The following is a 22,924-nucleotide window of genomic DNA, read 5'->3' as shown; positions in this document are numbered from 1 at the left end:
CACCAGGGTCCTTTGCATCCGGATATATCGGGATCCCCGATTGGTGTCTTTTCTTCTCAACGTACTCATCGCTCGAGCAGACTCTATCGCATACTTGGTGGGCAATATGGACCAAATAAATAGGCAAAATGCTGAATTAAAATTTAACTGTAGAAAATCACTGTCGAATCATTGTAATACTCCACAATGACATCCGCCTCATCTCTGCATTTTGGACCGGAATGGATGCGCAAACCATCTCGTACCTCTCTAACCCCACTGTCGCCGAATACCGGAAATTCGCCGGGCACGACGTCGAGCCTGTTGCCAACACCGCCTAACAGGGGCAACACAGCTGCCCAACGTGTCCTCGTACTCGTCGCTGCTGACATCAGCATCCCCTCCACCCCAGATCAAGTCCGAGGACGAGAACTATCCGTTCCGGTACTCGAAAGACCAGCTACTGCGTGTGTGGAAGGACGGTGGTGGCCGAGGAGGACTCGGCCTTGAAGTTGAGCGCTGGCCAGGCATTGTCAGAGAGGTCGGTGGCGAACCTCAGGGCGTGAAAGAAATGACGCCAGACGAGCGCAAAGTATGTTTATTTCGTTTCTCTCGTTTCCATTACATCCACCCTCGTGTCCTCCACGCGCTCAAACTCTGTCTGACGTAACTTCAGCTGTTCTCAACCAACGTCAACTCGGATCCTCCTATGCGCCGCAACACTACCAACCTCTCGCTTGCCTCTGATCGACAACAAAATAAAATTGGCCAAGGCATTGGCATTGGGCTCGGTCCTGCTAGTCCTAGGGGGATCGGACCTCCGCGTCGCCGGGGAACGGGAGCCACTGATGATCCTGCATCTGGTCCGTTTCTTCCTCGAAAGCTTTCGTTGTCATCCTCTCTTCTCGCCGGAAATATTGCGAACGCTCCCAATTCTCCTGCCGGCCCTCTTCCATCGCCACGAACTCGCCTCCAGCTCTCGACAACCCCGACCGGCTGCAGATGTTTGGGCCCGTGGTGCTCCTACAGCTCCCGCAGACTCACCCTGGAGTGCAATGGGCACACGTAGACGCACAAACGAGGGCACAACACCCCGTGGTTGGGGAAATGGTGGGGCACTCCAGGAATAGGTTTGGGTATTGGTCGTGGCATATCGTTCGGTAGCCTCGCCAATGGCGCACCAAGTGGTAATGGTAGTACCGATGAGAAACTATCCCCTTCCGTCTCGCCTGGCCCTGGTTCTGGCCCTGTGAGCAACCCTGATGCCATTGTACCCGCGAGCGAAGATTCGATCAGCCAACCAGGCTCGACTGGTGATGCGATTCAACCTCTGCTCTCGCTACGAATACGATTTATACAACAAATGGACTTGCTGCCCCTGAACTCACTGAGGACTTTGCAAACATTCAATGGTCATATAAAGATCCAACAGGTCAAATTCAAGGCAAGGAAGACAATTCATTTGGACTCCCTGGTTCTTAATTAACTCTTTCAATTTAGGTCCATTCGTGGCGCCACCATGCAGCAATGGTTCGAAGCTGGATACTTTGCAGAGGATCTCCTGATCAAACGAACCCACATTGACTCAGATTTCGAGCCTCTTCGTGAATTTCGCCGTCGGGCACCACCTGTAAGGCCGGGCGAATCTCACACCCAGATGTTCCTTTCCCCACTTGCGCCACGTGCGCCACCTAATTTACCCCCACCCCAATCTCTCTTACGCGGTCAGAATACACCACCCAACCCTAGTCCCCGCTTGGCCCATCTCATGACCAGCATTCACGACGCTTCGAGTCACGGCCCTATGTCTGCTGGTGCCAGTGGGGGAAGTCCCTTGGCAAATAGCCCAGCTTCGTCCGCTGCGGCTGCTGTCCGTAGTGCGACCCTTGATTCTTACCTCGCACCTGGCCAAAATGGATTGACTGGAGATGGATTGGTTGCCGGTGGTGGAGCTGTACTCACAAATGCCGCACTCGAACGCAAGAAACGCGAAGACTTTATCCAATCACTTCGAGAACGCGAACTAGCCATGGGTGTCGGTGCATCTAGCCCCCAGCCATTTGCATCGACTGGTCCATTCGGAGGAGCATTCGCTCCGAACCCCGCCCCTCAATTCTCTCAGTTTGCGCCTGGTGCTCCGTCTTTTAGTAATCGCTTGAACGTACCTATGCCACCGGCTCCGCTTCCTATCCCCGTTAACAATGCTTCGCTTAGTGTAGTGTCGCCGTTTCCGCACAACGGTCCCGTTCTCTGGTCTTCGAGTGATCAAATGCTCACTCCTGGTGCTTACGCCCCCTCGTCTAACGAATTCGATCACGGGACAATATACCAATCTGTTCCGAATCACCAGGGAACATGGCAAGCACCGGTACCCACGTGGGAGAATGAACAGGAATTACCTCCTGCAGTCGAAGCAGCTGTAAACATTGCCGAAGAGCCACTCCATACTCCTATTTCCGATGCACACGTCCATGATAGTCCGTCTTCGTTGCACCCAGAGTTACCGATCGAAACCGAAGTTGAGAACATCATCGCTGTGCTGGAAGATACCAAAATCCAGGAAGCGGAGGTCAAGGAGGAAGACGAGCCGGCTCCGCAGCCTGAACCCGTACCTGCTCCTGCTCCTGCCCCAACCGCGAGTGAAACTTCGCCTACCCCTGTGAACAAACGCAAGGGCAAGAAGACAGTGAGCAAGGAACCCTCGGTTTCTACGTCCGTATCTGCATCTATTATCGCTCCTGCTCCCGCACCCGTATCTTCTCCGGGAACAACCCCCGCCACGGTCTGGGCGACAACCGAGCACGAAAAGCCCGCATCCTTGTCGTTGCGCGAGATCCAAGAAGCCGAGGAGCGCAAGGCCGAGGCGCGCAAGGCTGCCGAGCGAGTAGCCAAGGTCTGTCCAGCCCCGAACGCGGGTACTGCTACCGACGAGGCTGCGGGTGTAACTGGCTCATGGGGTCTCCCTCAGGTTGGCGCGCGGTCGAATGCGCCCGCTCAGGCTGCTGCTGGTGCGACGAATAACGGACCAGCGTGGACGAAGCCTGCTGTTGTTTCCACCGGGAAGAAGACCATGAAGGAAATTCAAGAAGAGGAAGAGCGGAGGAAAAAGGCTGCTGCTGTGAATGCCAACACAACCAAGGAGGTACCACCAGCCACCGCGACACAGCAAGCCGCAAAACGGGCGTATGCGGACTCTGCCAAGGTAAAGCGGCTTTATTCAGCGCATACATACTCTGTTTCCGGGTTGTCTACGCGAATTTGTAGAATGTAACCGCAGCTGGTGCAGGCGCAGGCGCAGGTGCCGGTGCATGGTCGACGGTGGGTCCCCAAGGCAAGGTCAACGGGCCTCCGGCTGTTATTCGCCAGCCATCGTCATCTGCAACGACTGCTCCTGCCACCCGGGCTGTGCCTGGTTCTAGTGCCCCTCGGCCAAGCTCCAGCGCGAGCAATGCAACTCAGCCCACTAGTGCCAACCCTAGTGCTGCTGCGAAACCAGCCAAGCCGGCGGCGGTAGACGAAACACCCGTAGCACCATCGTTGGATTTCCTCAAGTGGCTGAAGGAATCGCTCAAGGGCCTAAACGGGATAAATGGTACGTCATTACCAAGTAAAACCAAAGCTATTTTTGATGCAAAGGTTGTTTTACAGTTGAAGAGTTTATGCAAATGCTGCTTTCGTTCCCGCTCGATCCTTCGCCCGCCGTGATCGAAATCATTTCGGACTCGATCTACGCAAATTCGTCCACACTCGACGGACGTCGATTCGCGGCCGAGTTTTGTCAAAAACGCAAGGCGGATGCGGCCGCTGCACGCACAAAGCCGGGTTCTACGTCGGGAGCCAAGGTACCACGGGCATCGCTGGCCGAGGGTAAGTTGTAACGTTTGAGAAAAAGACAAATGCGAGGGCTTAAATTGACACGATCGCACTGTTTTTTTAACAGTAGTCAAGACGCAACCGAAACCCGTGCAATCCGAGTGGGGATTCAAGACGGTTCAGAAGAAACCCAAGGGCGGCCGCAAGTAGTAGTCGTACCGCATGAACGATTATCCGGGAGTCTAGTCTTGTAGTCAAAGGAGCTATATGATGATTAGTAGCACAGTAGTACAGCGCCACTTTGAATAAACGCAGTCTTGACAAATGAGACTTGCATTGTTTACACATGCTCGACTTTGGGAAATGAGGCAAATCCGCCTCGAGCGTCTGTTTCGGACGTTGCAATTTTTTTAATCCAGATTTCTTCGCGGCCGAAGGACAGAAAGTGATGTGCCGCGGCAGGCGGTTGGCATATGATTGTCTTACGAATTCGGTGAATGTGTCGAAAATGTCCGATCCGGATGGTGGAGGCCCAAGATTTCAGGCCGAAAGCCTGAGATGACGACAGGGTTTGGTACCGATGACAAGTGCTTCCGACCCGCTCTACTGAATAATAATACACACATACGGTTGTAAACCTCGAAATGGGCCACACAGACTTCATTTCGGTAGTACACGCAGCTCGTCCCACGCCGTCTCTGAAGTCTGGAACTACCCGAGGTGGAGGAGTTGGAAATTAGGGTGGGGGGAGAAGGGAGGAGGAACATATAAGTGATCGATGGACTCTGGCCACATCAGACTAAACCGTTGTTGGCTAGGAGACTAAATGGTATACAACAAGAGAGATATGGAACTCTCTCCCTCCAATCGTGCCTAGCGAGAGAACTTCGTCACTCGTGAGGGGTTTTGCAATAACAGACGCCTGGGTCTCGGAAGTGTCATATAATTTGACGAGACTGACTTGATCGCTCCTCTCTCTAACTGAACTCCCCCTCCCTTTCTGTGCAGCACTTTCTGTTTCTAATTTTGTGCGAATAATATGAATAGGCATTTGAGGAACCGATCGTTTTCTGACGACCCATTTGCGGTAGGTACTGGCCATTAGGGGGAGCACTGTGACACTCGGTACTACCAATGACATATAGGTTGTGACCATGCCTCCTGCCAACGAGTCGCCGGACGATAAGCAGAGACGCCAGGCAGACGAACGGATGGCGAGACAGCGAAGCGAGCTCATCGACGAGGAAATTAAGCGAGACCGCTTGGCCCGACAGCGAGCAGAGGCGACGCAACGAAAGTTGCTATTACTAGGTATGCCCCTTAGAATGCCAATTCAGATTCGGGTAGCGAATTCATCGAGCCAGTAGGCCAGGCGGAGAGCGGCAAGACAACAACGCTGAAACAGTTCCAACTCTTGCAGTCCACATCAGCATTCAATGCCCAACTGCACTCGTATCGCGCGCTCATTTATGTGAACGTACTGAATTCGGTGCGGAGGATATTGGATGCGGTGGCATTGCCCGACGAAGCGGACCAATTCCTCTCGGACACGTCGAGTTCGTCTTCGCATTCGTCCCGATCCTCCTATGCCCGACACCATTACCCACCTCATCTCGCGGCCCTCGCTGTCAAACTCCGACCTTTACTCCACATCCAACGGGTCCTTGAACGCCAGCTCCGTGGATCCACGGACCCAGACATTGCCCCGCCCCCGAGACGACGATCCCGAAGGACCAGGAGCACAGCTTCTTCCGGTGACGATCAGCAAACCCCCGACGTCGATGTCGACGACAACGAAATCACGGTTCACGCCTGGAACTCGTGGAACGAACGGCTTGGGCGGGGTCTCAGTGTCGGGGGCGAAACAATATCCATGGACTGGAGCTCCCGGGACGATCCCGGTCGGATTTTCGCAGCGTGCGTAGACGATTTGATTGCCTTGTGGGAAGACGAAGTGGTCCAAACCGCTCTGGCCAAGCAAAGACCTTCCATCCGCGAATCACCTGGATTGTAAGCTTGTGGTTCTCGTATAGATACGGGCCACATGATATTGATTTATATTACGCGGTAGCTTTATGGATGACTTGGCGCGCATTGCGGCCTCCGGATACATGCCGAATGCAGGTGAGTAAAGTGAGCCTAATCAATTAGGCACACTTCTATACTTCCTGGTTCCGGAAACAAACGATCACGCTCTTATTTCTAGACGACATCCTGAGGGCCAGAATCAAGACCGTAGGGGTGCAGGAACACCGTGTACGATTCGACCACGGTCCGGGGAAGGGCATGGAATGGATTATATGTGAGTTCCAGAGGCCGTTGACCCTGTGGGTACCTCATTTACACATCTGAATGCCACAGACGATGTTGGTGGAGCGAGAAGTCAGGTGTGTATTTCGTCTTGGTCGTCATGTGCACGGAGGAACTAAGATATATGTGTTAATTCTCAGCGACTTCGATGGGCTGCGTATTTTGAAGATGTTCATGCAATTATCTTCCTAGGTACATGGAGGAACAACCGTCGATTTACCATTTTATTGACCAGCTTGGCAGCCCCGATAAGCCCATTCAATCAAACGTTAGCTGAAGACTCTCGGATGAACAGGGTCAAGGATTCCCTCCTGCTATGGCAAGAGATCTGCAGGAATAAAGTTCTGGATAAAGTCTCAATCGTGTTGTTTTTGAATAAATGTGATTTATTAAAGGCCAAGGTACGGTTCGATCTACCCACCTTCATATTTCATTATATTCATTTTGTCCACGCAGCTTGCCGCGGGCGTCCAGTTTAAAAAATATATGAGCGCATATAAAGGTCCTAATGAGTGGGCCCCTGTTGCTGAATGTGAGTACGGATTAGGACTCATTCGTAACACGCCGCTTTTCGTTTCCTTCGTGTGGCGGCATCGGCCGGCAATCCATTGTCAGAGCCTATCTGTCCGGCATTCAGGTCTGTAGGGATCTAACCGCTGATCACATTCGCCCTTCTAGTCTTGCGTTCAAAGTTTGATGAAGTGTACCGAGCAAACTGCAACACAAGCAAGCGGACTTTGTATATCCACCAAACAACAGCTGTTGATTCTCGAACAACTCAAAAATAATATTGGATGGTACGTGCGGTATTTTTCGAAGTCCTGGACATATGCGTATACAGCTCATCACTAATTCTTATCTTTCAGTGCGAGAAAAAATCATGAAGGATGCACTGGCGTCAGTGGGGTTGTATTAGATATCACACGAGCGTAGTATCGACTGTATCTTTCTGGGTAGCTTTGTGGGACTTTGTATCTTTGGAGTTTTCTTCTTCTTCTTGATGATGTACAATTGAGAGAAATAATGCTAGTTTAAGTGCATGTCAAGTAGAAAATTGATTGGGTGCCTTGGGGTAAAATATTTAGACGAGATCGAAGCACCGAAACACCTCCCTCGAGGGTTAATCCCACGGCCCACACAAGGGGTGCCTAAATTAACGACTGGCAAAGCCGCAGAGCGTGCCGGGCCTAGGAGAGCCTTGGCTATTCCCAGAACGGTGTCCAGGCTATAGAGGTTTAGCCCGGGCTATTGCCAAAACGATAAACTCGTCATGGCTGTCAGAGCTTCGCCCTCGAGCCTATACCTACGTTACAGCAGCCGTTCGCCACATTTCTTCCCTGGACACTCGTTACCAAGCTCGACCGATTGTGTCACGGGGGGGCTAATGAGCACAAGCGGAGGAGGGCTGAAAAATGTCCACATCCAGGCAACTTGTGGTGGTGGCTGTTCCTGGGATCTGCATAGGTTATGGACTACAGTAGTGTAGACACAAGTATCACTTTCACGGGCTTGCGGATGTGCGACCCGCCCGCAAATATTTGGCTTTGAGCGAAGAAGTCGAGGCGGAAGACTGAGTATTGGCAAATTATCAAATAGAATCAAGGGTCGTGGTCATTTTGTAATCGTTACAATCTCGCCCTTCCTGGGCGTCGAGCGGACGTCGACTACATATGGACCCAGGTTCGAACCTCGACGGGCCATCTGCCTCTTACCCCTACAACAACAACAGCACCACCACCAGCTGCATCCCCATGCTTGCGTTAAACAACATGCCACGTGAGGATCGCCTGCAGCAAGAAGAGGCTAAACGGTAAGGCCCAGTGATATGTTGAGTGCCGGTGCCAATGCTCATTTCGTTTCAGCCGGAGCAACGAGATTGACGAGCAGTTGAGGGTAAGTCTCTATGAAGTTCGACCGCACATAGGCCGCGAATACTAAGTTTCATCTTTAGCTCGAGGCCGCTGCGCTGAAGAAACGCAAGTCCAAGGAGCGGAAGATTCTGCTATTGGGGCAGTCGTAAGTACCATGACCAATAACTAGCCGGAATAGCCGGATGTTCTGACATCACACTCAGCGAGAGCGGGAAGAGCACACTCCTGAAGCAGTTCCGACTCATGCATTCCAACGGCAAGGTCTTTGACGCAGAGCGCGCCTCTTGGCGGCTAATCATCTTCCATAATCTCGTCCGCTCTATCCTCAACCTCCTCGACGAGATTACCCACCCCATCGTCCCCACCCGGGACTATCCAGACAATGACATCTTTTGGGAACAAAACGCCACCATATTCAAGACCTTTCGAGTGCGCTTATCTCCTCTCTCACAGTGAGTCGACCATGTTTCATCGGGTACCTTTCGCGTACTCATCCGGTTATGATCCCAGGATTGCGGATTTGATAGCCAATCGGCTTGCCCCTGAGAACTCTTCCCCCACTGCCAGCTCGCCAGTCGAACCCGCATCAGATTGGACATCAACCGCCAACCCCCAAGTTCCAAGTTTCGAAATCAGCGTTCTTTCTTCGTCGAGGTGGAAATCTGCGCTGCAAAAGCTTCACGTTGGTTCCCGGAGCCCCCGGCCTTCCATAGATTGCTCTATTGACTTTGACAACGAGAACGACCCTGGTCGCCTTTTGGTGGCGTTCCACGAGGACCTTGTTGAATTTTGCCAAACAAAGTCCGTGTGGGAGATGCTTAAACGAAAGAAAATCAGGGTTGAGAATATGAGCGGTTTGTAAGTCATTCCCATATCCGGGTATGATAGCATCCTAATTTGTTCGGTTCAATCTAGTTTCCTAGACGATATCGATCGCATAACCAAACCTAGATACATTCCTACCGATGGTACGTCCCCGCCGTTTGTCATATATGACCAGCCATTCAAATCTGTTGAATAGATGATATCCTAAAGGCGAGACTGAAGACCCTAGGCGTTAGTGAAACCCAATGTGTAGTTAATACTAGTTCTGAAAAAGGATCCATTTGGAGGATTTGTAGGTATTCACTTGTAGACTGTCTTCCACCGCGCTGAACCCTGTTGTTAGTTGACGTTGGCGGAGCCCGATACCAACGTGCAGCCTGGGCCCCACATTTTGATGATGGTAAGTTCTCACCCATCTCTCAAGTCTATCTTCATACAAACACTAAGCATTCTTTTGTATCAAGTAAATTGCATCATCTTCTTGGCTCCTATTTCGGCCTTCGATCAGGTTCTCGCCGAAGATCCTACCGTTAATCGCCTCGAGGACTCGCTTGCCATGTGGCGCGACCTATGTAAAAACAAGATTCTCGCTGGAGCGAGCATCGTCCTGTTTTTGAACAAGTGCGACCTGCTTCAAGCTAAGCTCGAAGCTGGCGTCCAATTGAATCAATTCTTGACAAGTTACGGCGATCGCCCCAACGATTACGCCAACGTCACCAAGAGTGAGTAGAGTTCAATTCGCCTTGATTCGCATCAAGTCTCACGTTCCGCGTCTCCAGCTCTGAAGAGCAAGTTTGACAAAATAAAGCGTGAACATTGTCCCGATAGTCAAGTTTTTACTCACTTCATCACGGCGACTGTAAGTTCATCCCGAGTCTTTTTGTGATTCGCCGATCGCTCATGTTTACGGTTTAGGATACCCGTACCACCAGTATCGCCATCAACGCCGTAAGAGATAAGATTATGAGGGAGAATCTCCAAAATATTGGGTTCGTGCACTAGCTGCCTTGCCAGTTTCGCACTCCCGCTCTCGGATGAGTCGTGATAACACTGTTCCCTTGTTTATAGGGTCATTTAAAGCCAGCGCATACCACTGCAAACACTCATCACTCCCATCTATACACGAGATAGAACCATCGCCTTAACCCACAACGTATATGCGTTCTGGTATTATTACTATTATGATTTGGCCCTGTTTCCTCTACCCTGTGTTGTCCCGATGTTCGTTCCGCCCTCTCCCCCCACAACTCTCTATGTCCACACACTCTCACTATTTATCTTCGGTGTTTCTTGAATGTATCACAATCCACGTGCTTTATCGTACACATACGCCCATTGATTAATTGTATTCCAAGCAATGTTTCTGTGACTTCATCTTGTTTCGTTTGGGAATTCTAGATTTGGGATTGTTGTTTTCCATTGGATAATTCGCCTTTGCGAGTTTATCCGCTTGAGCTTGGTGATTAATTAAAGTAGATTTGATTTATTAGTTGCGCGCGCGTCGCGGTCATAATTGGTTTATACTCTCGGTTGTCGTCAGGTTACATTCGTTCGCGCGTAGAACATAGAATGTATGACACTGCATGCGTCTGGATCGATATTTTCGACGCGAATCATGCACATCATTGCGCTTGTCCATAGTTATTCCCATGCTGCCCTAGGCTTCATATATCATAGGTCATTCTTGCCATTCCTTCGCGGCTATCACCACTCGGATCTTACGATAGCATAAATGCCTTTGAGTGAGAAGGGTTAGACGATATACGCGTGGTGAATCGCTCGTCCCACTTTTGCAGGCCGACGCTCTCGGACTTTTATTGATGGCTTGTTCGGCCGGTATTCAGGTTTCCAGAAAGTGCCGGGACCACCGTGATCGGAGGTCAACCGGGCGAATGTTGGGCATCCGAGGTCGTATCTCGGACCAAAGCGTTGATACAACACATTAATTGATTGATTAATATATGCTAATAGTCCATTTCCATGTACGTCGAGACAGATCAAGCAAAGTCCCTTGTATGCACCACATCCATCACCCCTGATCAATCAAAACAGGCCCACTCCCCAGACTGTGTGTCAAATAGACTTAGTCCGGAAATTCTTTAGTCGACGACCGACTCGATCCCCAGTCCTGCCACCCCAGCCATAACTTGATCCAACTCTTCATCAACTGCAGCATCTTTTTCCACTCGGAACATTTCGCCAAGACGTTTCATTACCTCTCCATGTTGTATCCCAGGGTTTGCAGCTTTAAACTCCTTCATGTGTAACTTGAGATAATCTGCGCAAAAAACAGTAACTATTATAGGCTGACTGTATGCATACCAACCGACACAACACGTGCCTTGAAAAGCCGTTCGCTTGGATGATGTTTCAAACTGTGGAATAAGCTTGCTGCGGCAGGCGCCACATGCTAAATAGGTTTTTACAAAACCGTAGCTGTCAATCATCTATGTGAGGGCAAGAAGGGGGAGGGTACTCACCTTGTTTTTCGGGGTCAATTGACTTGCTGTGTCTACCATATCTAGAATTCCGATCAGGTTTGAGGTTATCAATCAAGGTAATCCAACTTACGTTCTTCCACATTCTTCTGAGGAACATTTCCATTCGTATTTGTAGGATATCTCATACGAATGACAGGTCTATTCATGTGTAATCCCGGTGGTATCAGTTGCCAGTATGTGAGGCCGGAAAACAGGAATGCACTGACTGATATGGAAATGTCAGGTCTAGCCTTCATGATTCGCTTGCTCCTAAGAAAGAAACAAAGAAAAAAAGAATCGGCCGATCAGTCTAAAAGTCAAATATACCATATATCCTGGTTACCTACCATCGTTTGAATGCAGGTCATGAGGGGGCTTCATTTTCTGAATCAAAATATCCATGCGGCTAAGTGGCACATCTCATGCGAGAGTGTATTTTTGATTCGTTCTGGGAAGCAACAGCAATGTAAACACTCTTTGATCCCGTACGAGGGAGAAGAACGGAAGAAACCTTCACAATCGACTACTTTGGTTGATAATTCAATGCGTGTGTCATGACGCGTAACCCTCCCATTGGCATCGCGGATCCTATAACAAAGCACAAGAGTGAATTTGACATGGTAAATATTTGCTGAAAATATACCTTTTCCAATGTGCTCGACCAGCCGTCGTGTTTAGCTTCTTGGACCACTCTATTGGGCATTCGCTTGGAAGTTTCCCATCAAATACACTATCGTTCAACTCTGCAAATAAGGCAATTGCCATTGCCTGGAGGACCTTGGCTTGATTTCGGGGTACTGATTTTGGATGACATTGCTGGCACCGACGCCGAGGCCAAGACCGCTGATGGCGCCTTGGGTTTGGGTTTGGGTCGAGGACGAGGGCGGGGCGTTTCAGGAGGGGCGGTAATCTCGCTGATATCGGTCTGAACCGGACCATAGCCTTCGCAACTATTGGCATTCTCAATACTGTTTACTTTCGAAGACTTTGTTGAATACATTCCTCCCAGGTCTTCAGGGTGTTCGGCAAAGTATCTCTCGCCAAGACTGTCGACCAGAATTATCGCCCGTGTTTTGCCCTTCGCACGCAAATTCTGCGGACCATCCGATTCTTTCTGGGTTGAAATTGAAGTACCCGGGAGAGAATTAACGAGGGCTGGTCTGCGGGGACCGGGGTCGCTATTGGGGTTGGTCAGTTACTAGTAGTGTGTCTGAATACCACGGGCGGCGTACAAACGGAGGATTCCGGGGTGGTACACATCCTTGTCAAATAATCTAGTTTCGTTCACCTCACTTTCCGTATCATTGGACCCGGTCGGTTGGCTTGAATAAGTATCAAACCTGTGCCACACAGACGGCAGATTCCGAGGGCTCACCTCGAGGCAGCTTTATCAGACTGAGAATGCGCCGTAGGATTGACTTCGTCGGGGCTACTATCCGTCTGAAGGGAGTGCGTGCTTTGGAGGCTACGAGTTAGAACTGAAATAGCATTAGATGTTGAGCTGGTTGCATTGAATCCCGAAAGACCATGGTCACTTGGTGGTTTGCTTCCATGAGACTTTGTGGGTGTCCTTTCTACTTCCGAGTCAGAGGATATGTTGATGATTTCATCTGTCGAGCTAGTGCTCGCAACGTTGGGAGCCGGACCGGCGGCTTTATGATCTTGCAATAACAAAGACGGAGGCGGCAAATCAGAGTCGCTCTCGCTGTCGGAAATAACAATGAGCCTGCTACGATAATCGGTTCCGCGCGTGCGTTTGGGAAGTAAGAAGTCGTCTATTGACATTCTGCATAAGTTGTAAGGTGAGTTGTCTTTTTCGTTCTAGTAATTTCATCTTCTGCTCACTTTTCATAACAGATCAGTATGGAGGTGAGTTATGTTTTTTTTTGATGAATATGTGCCTTTGTGAACAAGCAAATGCAATACCTTCTTCTGATGAGCCCTCCTGGAGGTGCCTACCAATGTCTACTTCGCGAGGCATGCAGCAATTTCCAAGACGGTGCGAATAAGGTACTGGATGAGATGCACAAAAAGTCCTGATGGAAAAGATGTACCAGACAATGCTTCGTAGAGCTTCAGGACAACACGCCACTGCCCAGAAGGTCACATGACGTGTTTTGAAAATACATCAGGATCGATCTTGATTTTGATCTGAGCTAATGAGGAACAATTTGGCCGCGCCGCTAGAATGGCCGAATATGAGCCATCGATGGGTCTGAAAACCAAGCGTAACGTGTGCATCAGCCACCAGTCTTGTTGGGTAAGCCGCGGCAAAAATCTAGAAACGGCTAAGTTGAATTTGGCTCCCTAAAGAGTTTGCCTGGCTGTGAAGACTGTAAATATTCCAGCCGCTGATATAATACGTCCTAGCATGGTCACCAGGATCCGGCTTGAAGAATAAATCACGCTAGCGAAATGTGTCGTAGGCAAACCGTCGATCATTTTTCATGAGAGAACTACTTTTGGTGATCAGGCGTCTGCCCCACACGAGCTCGGCTTTACGGAAATGCGAGAAGCCTCCTGAGCCATTCTCAGCCTAGGCTATATCTCCCCACGTTGTCTCTGGTGCTCAAACATCAGAAAACGTCCAATAACCAATACCGTGCACACCGATGATCGTCCCCCTAGCGCCACACGACTGGTAATGGCATCAAGCCGCAAGTGCTAAAACCTCTAAATGGGACGAACGCAGTTGTCATACCCACCCCTCCATCACCCTACCATGCCGAGTCGACGAACGACCCCATCTCCGACCTTTTCAAGGCCACGTATTCCCCTCATTAACCTATGGCCTACTCAGGCCTCACCTAGTGAAGAATGCTCCGAGCCCGTTTGGGACATGAGTGATAATGAAGCAAAGAAAAGGAGGTGTGTCACACTTTTATCTTTAGCTTTTTCCATATTAAACATATATGTAGCGATATTATTGATCAAGCGCTGAAAACAGAGAAGGTTGCCAAGGCTGCAGCGCGGCGCAAACAACGCAAAGTATTGGTAGTTGGTGAGCCCATACACGTTGACCGTGACCCTGGCCGCTGAGCTGTTTACGTATTTACAGGTCAAAGGTATTCACCCATTGGACTTCATTTGAATGATGCCTAATATTACACTTGAAACAGCGAGTCCGGAAAGAGCACTCTGGTCAAACAGTTCAGACTCAAGCAATCACCAGAAGCTTTTGCTATTGAACGTGAATCGTGGAAAAGGTACGCAGAACCATGCTAGGTATCTTCATACGAGAATCGTGACATATCCACGCATCCAGTATCATTTATTTGAACATTGTTCGCTCAATATTGAAAGTCATCGACACTGTTGCACCCAGTTTCAACATCAGGAACCCAACTGACCTTGATTCTCAAAGTTTTGCACGGCTACGGCTTCGGCTAATGGTGCGTCAAGGGTTAGTTTGCCCGGCACTGCCTAACATGGATTCAGCCTTTGCGTAGCGTTGAGGAATCAATCATTGAATCTCTATCGTCACCTAAGCAAATTCCCCGATCTCGGAATCACAAGACAGCGTATTCCAGCATGTCGCCTCGCTCGAACGGACGTGGTAGCGAGAGGGGATCGCCGAGGCCCGAGATGGACACGGAATATGACGATGTGTTTGTCCACCCGGAATCTCCTTGGCAGCGGCTCCTTCAGAAGTGTATGCGCACCACAAATGCGATCAGGACAAGTAGTTCGTTTGGCTCCGAGAACGACGGAGTGGCGGTCGGCACAGATGACCCTGCCATAACACTGGAAGCATGCGCCGCCGATATGAAGCTTCTGTGGAGTAGCGCAGTTGTTCACCAGTGCCTTAAAGAGGTTGGATTCTTCATCGAAGACATGTCCGGTTTGTAAGTCAAGTTAATTACCGTACGCGTGGCCCCGACATTTAATCATCCAAAACATCGTTCAGCTTCCTCAATGACATCGAACGAATCACTTCCCCTGGGTACATCCCAACAGATGGTAAGATGTGGTCCCCGTAATGCACTTAATGTGGCACTAAGGATGGTTAGACGATATTCTACGGAGTCGGGTGAAAACGATCGCACCGACAGAAACAATTCTTCCTAACCTTGAACAAGGGTTGGAGTGGAGGATGTGTAGGTCCATTTACGCAGGTTGGATGAGTAGTAACTTACCACAGTTCTCGCTTTCTGCAGATGACGTGGGTGGAGCACGGCGGCAGCGCGCTAAATGGGCGCCTTTCTTCGATGATAGTGAGTCGCATATACCCGCTCTACGTGCAACGATTTACTTGCTCAGAACTAACGTAATGTGACCAGTGGACTTGCTTATTGTAATCGTTCCAGTTTCAGCGTTCGACCAATATTTAGCTGAAGATCATTCGGTGAATCGCCTCCAAGATTCATTCGAAATGTGGAACGAGTTGTGTAAAGCAACTGCCTTACATCACGTCAGTCCCACGTTGACTTGGATTTTCTGTGGCACTCACTCGAAGTCGGCGTGCAGATCCCGGTTCTATTATTCCTCAACAAAACCGATATCTTGGAAAAGAAATTGGTCAGTAACGAAGATGGCTGGGCTGAAAACGGCACACTAAACTGTGGCTAGCGCGCAGGAATTAAGCTATCCGATTACTTGATCAATTACGGCGATCGTCTGAATGAGCCCGAAAAGGCACTACGATGTGAGCTCTGCAGTGTGCACCAACAATACGTATAACGTACTGATCTTCGCACGCAACCTAGACCTTACTAAAAGTTTTATTGGCTTACGCAGGAATTCGAAGGCACCCAAGAGTACACCATGCTACATCCACCGGACATCTGTCGTGGTTCGGAACCTCCTTTTTGACTTACCCGGTCCTTTTCGTCTGAATATATGTTTAGGATCGAACAACAACCCAAACAGTCATTGGACACGTCAGAGACCAGGTGAGTAAGCAACATATGATTTTCTGGGCATCACTAACAGCGGCACCTAGGTTGTGATAGGACACATGAAAGAGTCCTACTTTGTTTAATAGTGCTCAAGTCTGATCAAGTATTGACCCTTCTGGCGACCGATTCAACATATGCCTTCAATCTATCCTTGTTTACATTCCTCATATTTTCTCTCCTGGTTGTCTCATCTATCGTAGTACTGGACTTGTAGACTTGTTTGATGTATCACCATTTATTCATTCTCGCTTATTCGGGCCATTCATTTACATCAGTTTTAATATATCGGGCCCTGGATGGGCTCGAGCTCTATCACACTAAGTACCATACTGACTTGACTTCCTGAGATATGTCATGTATGCGTTATATTCGCGAAGTGATTGTACTGAGGAATATATTGGTCAATGTAATATCAGTGTTTGTTTCAACTGTTTCACCGTGGTATGTTATTCGATCCAGATAGCAAGCCCAAGAACACGCATCTGAAATGTGCGGATTTGCACACTAATTAGGTTACCGGTAATTACTCAAGTGAATACATCAAGAGTCGAATCGACTGCTGCAAAAGCGGCATTGTAAACGATAGCTTCAGCAAAATCACCTCGCCGCGTGTGTTTGAAACTACCGAGTCAACACTAATGCTATCAAAAGCGCCTGCACTGGTTTAGAGTCCAAAATATTCTGCATCGCTTTCATTTGCTCCGCGACTATATGTAAATACAATTTAGAGACCTTTGACCTGATAAAAAGGAATTGTATAAAATGCAAAGCAACAGTTTAAGAAATAACGGATCATAGGTATCGGATATTAGACCAGGATCACAGCCGGAACGATAGTTTGCTCTAAATTCAAGCACATTTCGCCCGCATACCTACAATTCTTCGTCTTCTTCTTTGATCTGTGATGGTTTAAGCATCCCTGGAACACGCTCGGCGGCTGCACGCTCTTCTGCGAGCTTTCGCTGTTGTTCGGCTTCTTTTTCCTCCAAATACAATTCTGCGTTGTCTTCGTTGGAAGACTCTCGGAGGGAAATGAGGAAATCACGAAGCAAAAGCTTGAACTTGCCAATATCATTGCAAGTGTCACAAAGCCCAACGACAAAGCTTTGAATCTGGGATCTGCATAGTCGATCAGCTATTCATATCCATACTCCCAGTTACGAAGAACGCACGAGGTAAGATGTGGGAAGGCATTCTTGAGCAGCGTCGCAGTATATTCTCGAAGGAACTGTTGATTGGTAGGAGGAGGACTAGGCTGCGTCGACGGGTCAAACAGTGGGGCATGAATAGAATTCGATTCGACTAGTTGGAATAATCTTTGAAGCATCAGACTTTGGTGCTTGAATCCTGTAAAATCGTGGTCAGACTGTTTGCAACTTTCCGCCAGGAAGTTACTCACCGCTCTTGTGATCACTGTCCGTCAGGACGAAGAAGGTATCTTGAAGCATCGGCAAATAGTATTGTTGGAAAAATGAATTTGCTATCGCTTCCTCTGCACTGGCAAAATTGTTGACAATTTCGAGCAGCACTTGTGAAACAAACGTTGAGTTCTTCGGGAAAAAACCAGCCGTTGGGTGAATGACTCACAGTTCAGCCCTGTATCAGCAATATCTCTCATAGTATGCTTGATCGCCCAGATGATACTATCAAATAACAATTTAAATTGAATCGCCGGGAGGCTTAGGAGCGCTGAAACACTGGTCAGTCAACAGCTCAAGAAATGTCCAGGTAGTAGGACTCACCAGGGAAGCAATACATATCAATTGCTCGAAGTAGCTTGAAGAAGCCAGAGCGATGCTCCGGGTACTCAGCAAAGTCCTTGCTAATCATCTCAAGCGTACACTCGAATACGGCGTCCAGAATAGCGGGTACTTGGGGAGTCAGTAGACCCTAATAGGGAAACAAACATGTGTAAGTTTTGGGCAATCTCAAACATACGTAGAAAACGGCAAACCTGGAGCCTGCTCGTAATTGTTGCCATTACATTCAAGACTTCAGCGTCTCTTGCATGGGGCACGTTCCTATTATAATCGCCCAATACAGCCTCGAGCAATGGCGGGATGAAGTTGGTGTACAAGGTATCAAGATCCTCGGCCTTCTTCACGTACGTCTCCATGAGTTTGAGTATTTCTTTCTTGATCGTTCTTAGGGAGCGAACTTTGGGTGTTCTCGTCGCAATGGGGCCTACAAAGGAAAGCTGAGTACAACTCAAGTCGATCATGAATGGGCTTACCCTCTTTCGCGACTTGCTCGCTAATCAAAGTGCTGACAGCTTTGTACAATCCGAGCATATCATTGAATATACGACCGATCTGTGGCAAAAAGAAGCCGCCAATTGAAACGCATGCGGAGACGTTGGTCTTGAGTACGTTCGACAGAATCTTGACGTTCTCAGAGTTGCCGAGAACGTCCACATTCGATGCGGCTTGCGACATCAGCGAGTCCCACTATTGAGCGAACCTTAGCTAAAATTATCGCTCCAAGGACGTATAAAACTTACCGCGTTATTCGGCAAATCCATGAGCTTCATTATGAGGCGTTCTTGAATAGATTTGTTCGGTTGGGCAGAGACCATGTATCCAACTGCCTCATAGAATGTATGCACTTGCTGTGGGGATAAGTCAACAGTGATGCGATGCAGCCCTCGCAAAATCTCGTCAACAAACGGCTCTGTTTCACCAGCCTGTTGCATGACAAAATGGCGGCGACATTTTTGGGCGATCTTAATGAAAGTGTCACAGGCCATGTCTTGCACACCTAAGGTAGAAAGAACATTAGCGCCGTTCTTCAGAGTGAGTGGTGGTCCCTTGCCTTCATGCGTTTCGTGCATGAATTCAAACAATTTGTTGACTACAGTTTTCAAGAACTTCCAATGGGCCTTGAGGAAACGAGGATATTGGCCAACAATATACATAATGTTGGACGCAACAATCGCCTTGTTATCTTTCCCGCGCTTCATCTCGCACAGCCCAAGTAGGTCCTTGATAACTGTAACAAGGAAGCGTTTTTCCGTCTCGTCTAGGCCAATAATCAGCATGGAGGAGTTGGGGGAACACAAACACGTACTCATAGCGCCAGAAATCGAGCCGATGGCCCAACAGAGCGTATTCAAATTAGCCCACGACCATTCGGAACCATCGACCTGGACCATGTGCAATCGTTGAGATGCCACCATTCTTCACACAGACGATGGGCTTACCTGTTTCGCCAGTTTCTCAGTCAAGATGTTTTCCGTGTCAAGTACATCCAAGTGAGTGAGGTAGACGAGGACTTCTCGCATGGCTTTGTACAACACGATGGTATCGCTCTCCTTGAGGAACTCCCGGACGACTTCTCCTTCGTCATTTTCAACGACAAGCACCTATAGTCACAACATTAATAAGCAGCCACCCCACACGTCGCTGCGGTTTAACTCACCTCTTCGGGCTTCACCATCCTCTCAATCATGACCAACCTGAGGTTACTCAATACCTCGGCATATGCGTTCTTCCTTAAGTTGACACCTCCAAGCATACCAGCCGCCTGAGCGCCCGCCCCACCTCCTCCAAGATTAAGGCCCATAAGCAAGCTAGCGTCAGCGCCACCGAGCCCACCCATTGGCAAGCTTTGTTGTTCCTCGTAGAGTTCGGCACAAGCTTGCTCCAGTATTCCAAACAGATCTTGAATACTTCGCGCTCCTCAACTTGAGAGACTTTGACCATGTACAAGTGTGCGTTGAGAAGCACATCACGGTTCTCTGCATTTTCAACGGCACGAAGGTGAGCTGTTAGGAAGTTGGCAAGGAACAACGCAAGGTTCAGAATGAGTTCTTGATCTTGGTCGGATGAGGTCTCGTATGCTTGAGCAATATCTTCGCAACATGTTTAGTAAGAAAGGTTCCGAACGGGAGAAAGATTACATACTGGTACTGGGGGGTATCATCTTGTTGATCGAGGTCATAACCATTGTGAACAATATTCTGAATTTGGGGTCATATTCTGGCCCGACATTAAGGCCGGCAATTTCAGAGAGACACTTGAGGGTAACGTTTCGGAATTCAGGAACTTCAAGAAACTATAGTTCATCGTGAGTTGGTGTGTTCGAAAGTTTGGCACGATTACTCACCCTTGTTAATAATTGGTCGATTATGCTAGTTTCAAAAATATACCCCAAAGGAATCCAGTTCAAAAATCTGAGCATGGTCTCGAGTGTTGCACGAATCAAACTAGGTTTCTGAGCCTTTTCTAGAACTTCAAGACACAGATTGAATATCTCAGAGAATTCGCCACACATCTGGTTTTTGAGGTTCTTGGTCTTGGTTTGGGTCATTTGTTCAGCGGAGTAATCGAAAATCTCCTCCGACAGCAACTTGAGAATAGCCATGTTATTCTCGCATAGAGCTATGTTTGTTTTGCTGTTTTGGACGATCTCAGGGATAAAGGTGGGCCAATTGTGCGGCCATTCTTGCTTAAGAATCTACTGAAAGTGTCAGAGAGAGACCATAGGAGCTAGAGATTTTATTATTACCTGAACCAGAGCGAGATTTAGTTTGTTAAGGTAAGTTTTTTGCTGTCGCAACGACGTTTCATCCGCAGCGATGACCAAGGTTGTCGAGACAATGAAATTACGAATCCCTTGTCGTTGGTCTTCTGGAAGAATCTTCCAGCGGGTTTGAATAAGCTTTTCCAGAATCTGTAGGCCTATGTACTGCAACCACGGTGCATGTGAGCTATGATATACATATTACTCAGTCGGCTGAAACGTACCTTTGACTGCATGGATCCCGAAGTTTCCAGAATAACTGGTACCCTCTGCCATGCATCCGGATGTTCTTGGAATTGAGTGAGCACTGCTTGGGCCTGCTTTTGCTGGATAGTAGGGGAAATGGGTCAATTCACTTGATCAGAGCGCCCTGGGTGATACCACGGGTAAGATAAACCAGTAGACGTACTTCCTGTCCAGAACCCAAGTAAAACGCATTAACAACCCTATCAAAGAGACCTATATCCAAGTCCCGCGAAAAATCTAGAATGGCCTGAGAACAAACAAATGCGAACGTCAGTACAGTGCGTCACTGGCGATCCGTGGCAAGGATGACAATCGGCAGGTATTTTGCCTTCATGAGAAAAAATCTACACTTCCGGACGTACTTCCATATTGAAAACCACTCCTACTCTTGTTCAAGAAGGTAGGGGAACAGGGGAGCACAAGTCCAGGCAGATTAAAGGTCAAAAAGATATAGTGCAAGGATGAACGCAGGGAAGCGTAGAGCGCGCCTAATATTATCGTACACGTGGGGGTGGTGGACGAGATGTTCGAGTACCGACTGGACAAGTTCCCGTAAGCCGTTGACCACAGAACCGACTTGAAAGACGTTGAAGACGAGGGCAAGGGTTGCTTTAGATCGGGCCAGCTGCTGACAAACACAAGGACCCTCTTTATGCTGACGACTTGGCGCTTAAATATGGGGTCACGGCCCCACGGCAAGACTCGCCACCTCCACACATAACCGTTTGAGCCCAGTGAGCCACGCTGTGCACGACGATGAACATACTCCTTCCCTCTCCGAGCTATATTTAGCTGCTCAACATAACCCTCCGATCAATGATGCTCTTTCAAGACCGATAGTTTAGCGCCGACCTCGGTACCATGCTATTTCAACCAGCTGCTGGGAGACATACATAAGCTCGTGCTCGGCTATTGTCCAGTCTCGAGTTCTCAGGAATATTCTCGTACATCCTGAAGTAATCGTTTGGGTTAAGTTTCGATCCCTTCTTTACGATAAACTAACACGGGGGTACAAACAATTTCTGGGATACCTATTTCACTTTATGGGACTATCGGAGTCTCACGACAAAACCACAACACAATTAACAAAGTTTAGAAAATTCTGCTATAATGGGAGTAGAGTGATCGATTCGCAATGCTTACTTTTTCTTGGGATATATGCGTCCAGATTACCTTTGTTGATTATGTCGATATAATTGGTAGATAAGAGTTGGCATGCACCATGAGTATCACCAAATTTATTACATCGCATTCACCTATAACAATGACCATTTAACTGTGCTTGTGCTCCTTTAATTGGCTCTCTGTTCCGAGTTCGGAGTTTTGGTTCTGTCCCCCGGGGCAACCTCGACCGAGCACGACCTGATCAGGGAATCCAACTAATCACAAAGGTTTGCGCCTGACTCAGCATAGAGTTCGTTGCTGATATAGATTGCGAAGACACAGGAATATACCCTAGGGATAACTAAACATTGTCCAACAAGCCCGCTTCCCTCATCCGCGTAGACACAATCTTCACTAGGTATGAAAATAAATACCAATGTTTAAATGCACACCGAAACGGACAAAAAACGCTTGATCTGTGGTTGTGAGAAGTACAAAACTTGAAGTCACACCCTCATTCAAGCTCACCCCGAAACAGCCATCAATACCATGACTTGGCACTTGTTCTCCTTGATAGGGTCACCTACCCTGCAAACGTCGGCTGGACCTGGAGGTGGTATCAAGATTCTAGTATACATGTTAACGTGGTTTAGCTGCAGTTGCCATCCGAGCTTGTAATTGATGCATTATTACGAAAAAGCAACCAAAGGCAGCTAGACCAGTAAATTTACTCAAGTATATTAAACATTACCCGCAAGAAGGAAAATATGTGGGGCTCCTGCCAGTCCGTGCTCTTTGTACTCGTGTAATATTGGCACTCAGAGTCTAGAATTGTGTAGGCTATCAACAATAGTGACTAATAAGTGCAGTATGAAAC

The 22,924-nt window shown here is 48.6% G+C and overlaps 4 protein-coding genes across 4 annotated transcripts; 2 read left to right on the top strand and 2 right to left on the bottom strand.

The window, feature by feature from the left end:
* Positions 1-186: 186 nt before the first annotated feature.
* On the top strand, positions 187-9,800 carry RhiXN_02203 (G-protein alpha subunit; the record flags this gene model as incomplete). Its single annotated transcript, XM_043322022.1, has 27 exons — positions 187-446; positions 517-571; positions 656-996; positions 1,480-3,181; positions 3,244-3,571; positions 3,628-3,846; positions 3,923-3,998; positions 4,840-4,879; positions 4,938-5,103; positions 5,160-5,802; positions 5,864-5,916; positions 5,999-6,094; positions 6,154-6,179; positions 6,243-6,294; positions 6,346-6,503; positions 6,559-6,634; positions 7,783-7,912; positions 7,965-7,995; positions 8,054-8,118; positions 8,177-8,425; positions 8,484-8,831; positions 8,889-8,941; positions 8,995-9,090; positions 9,142-9,198; positions 9,263-9,520; positions 9,578-9,657; positions 9,714-9,800. The coding sequence occupies 27 exons, from the start codon at positions 187-189 to the stop codon at positions 9,798-9,800; spliced, it is 5,745 nt and encodes a 1,914-aa protein (XP_043187845.1).
* Positions 9,801-10,897: 1,097 nt separating this feature from the next.
* Positions 10,898-13,063, bottom strand: RhiXN_02202 (HMG (high mobility group) box protein; the record flags this gene model as incomplete). Its single annotated transcript, XM_043322021.1, has 9 exons — positions 10,898-11,076; positions 11,121-11,208; positions 11,279-11,319; positions 11,370-11,548; positions 11,753-11,866; positions 11,922-12,021; positions 12,077-12,456; positions 12,511-12,600; positions 12,654-13,063. The coding sequence occupies 9 exons, from the start codon at positions 13,061-13,063 to the stop codon at positions 10,898-10,900; spliced, it is 1,581 nt and encodes a 526-aa protein (XP_043187844.1).
* An 892-nt stretch (positions 13,064-13,955) lies between these two features.
* RhiXN_02201 (G-protein alpha subunit) lies at positions 13,956-16,259 on the top strand (the record flags this gene model as incomplete). The annotated part of the gene is made up of 15 exons (XM_043322020.1): positions 13,956-14,146; positions 14,197-14,279; positions 14,337-14,343; positions 14,398-14,484; positions 14,544-14,670; positions 14,717-15,123; positions 15,186-15,238; positions 15,289-15,375; positions 15,436-15,492; positions 15,559-15,689; positions 15,746-15,796; positions 15,848-15,923; positions 15,985-16,070; positions 16,126-16,170; positions 16,221-16,259. 15 exons carry the CDS (start codon positions 13,956-13,958, stop codon positions 16,257-16,259), a joined length of 1,527 nt encoding a protein of 508 aa, XP_043187843.1.
* Positions 16,260-17,048: 789 nt separating this feature from the next.
* On the bottom strand, positions 17,049-21,277 carry RhiXN_02200 (nuclear export receptor CRM1; the record flags this gene model as incomplete). Its single annotated transcript, XM_043322019.1, has 18 exons — positions 17,049-17,295; positions 17,349-17,523; positions 17,576-17,704; positions 17,764-17,865; positions 17,919-18,066; positions 18,131-18,360; positions 18,410-18,623; positions 18,677-19,194; positions 19,243-19,318; positions 19,376-19,537; positions 19,594-19,791; positions 19,845-20,026; positions 20,079-20,229; positions 20,281-20,631; positions 20,683-20,862; positions 20,922-21,023; positions 21,107-21,190; positions 21,254-21,277. 18 exons carry the CDS (start codon positions 21,275-21,277, stop codon positions 17,049-17,051), a joined length of 3,273 nt encoding a protein of 1,090 aa, XP_043187842.1.
* Between the last annotated feature and the right edge of the window lie 1,647 nt (positions 21,278-22,924).

The sequence above is a fragment of the Rhizoctonia solani genome, chromosome 16 (genome assembly GCF_016906535.1).
Source record: "Rhizoctonia solani chromosome 16, complete sequence".
Lineage (NCBI taxonomy): Eukaryota > Fungi > Basidiomycota > Agaricomycetes > Cantharellales > Ceratobasidiaceae > Rhizoctonia > Rhizoctonia solani.
Note: the sequence above shows the minus strand (reverse complement) of the source record. Positions and strands in the feature narration are given on the sequence as shown.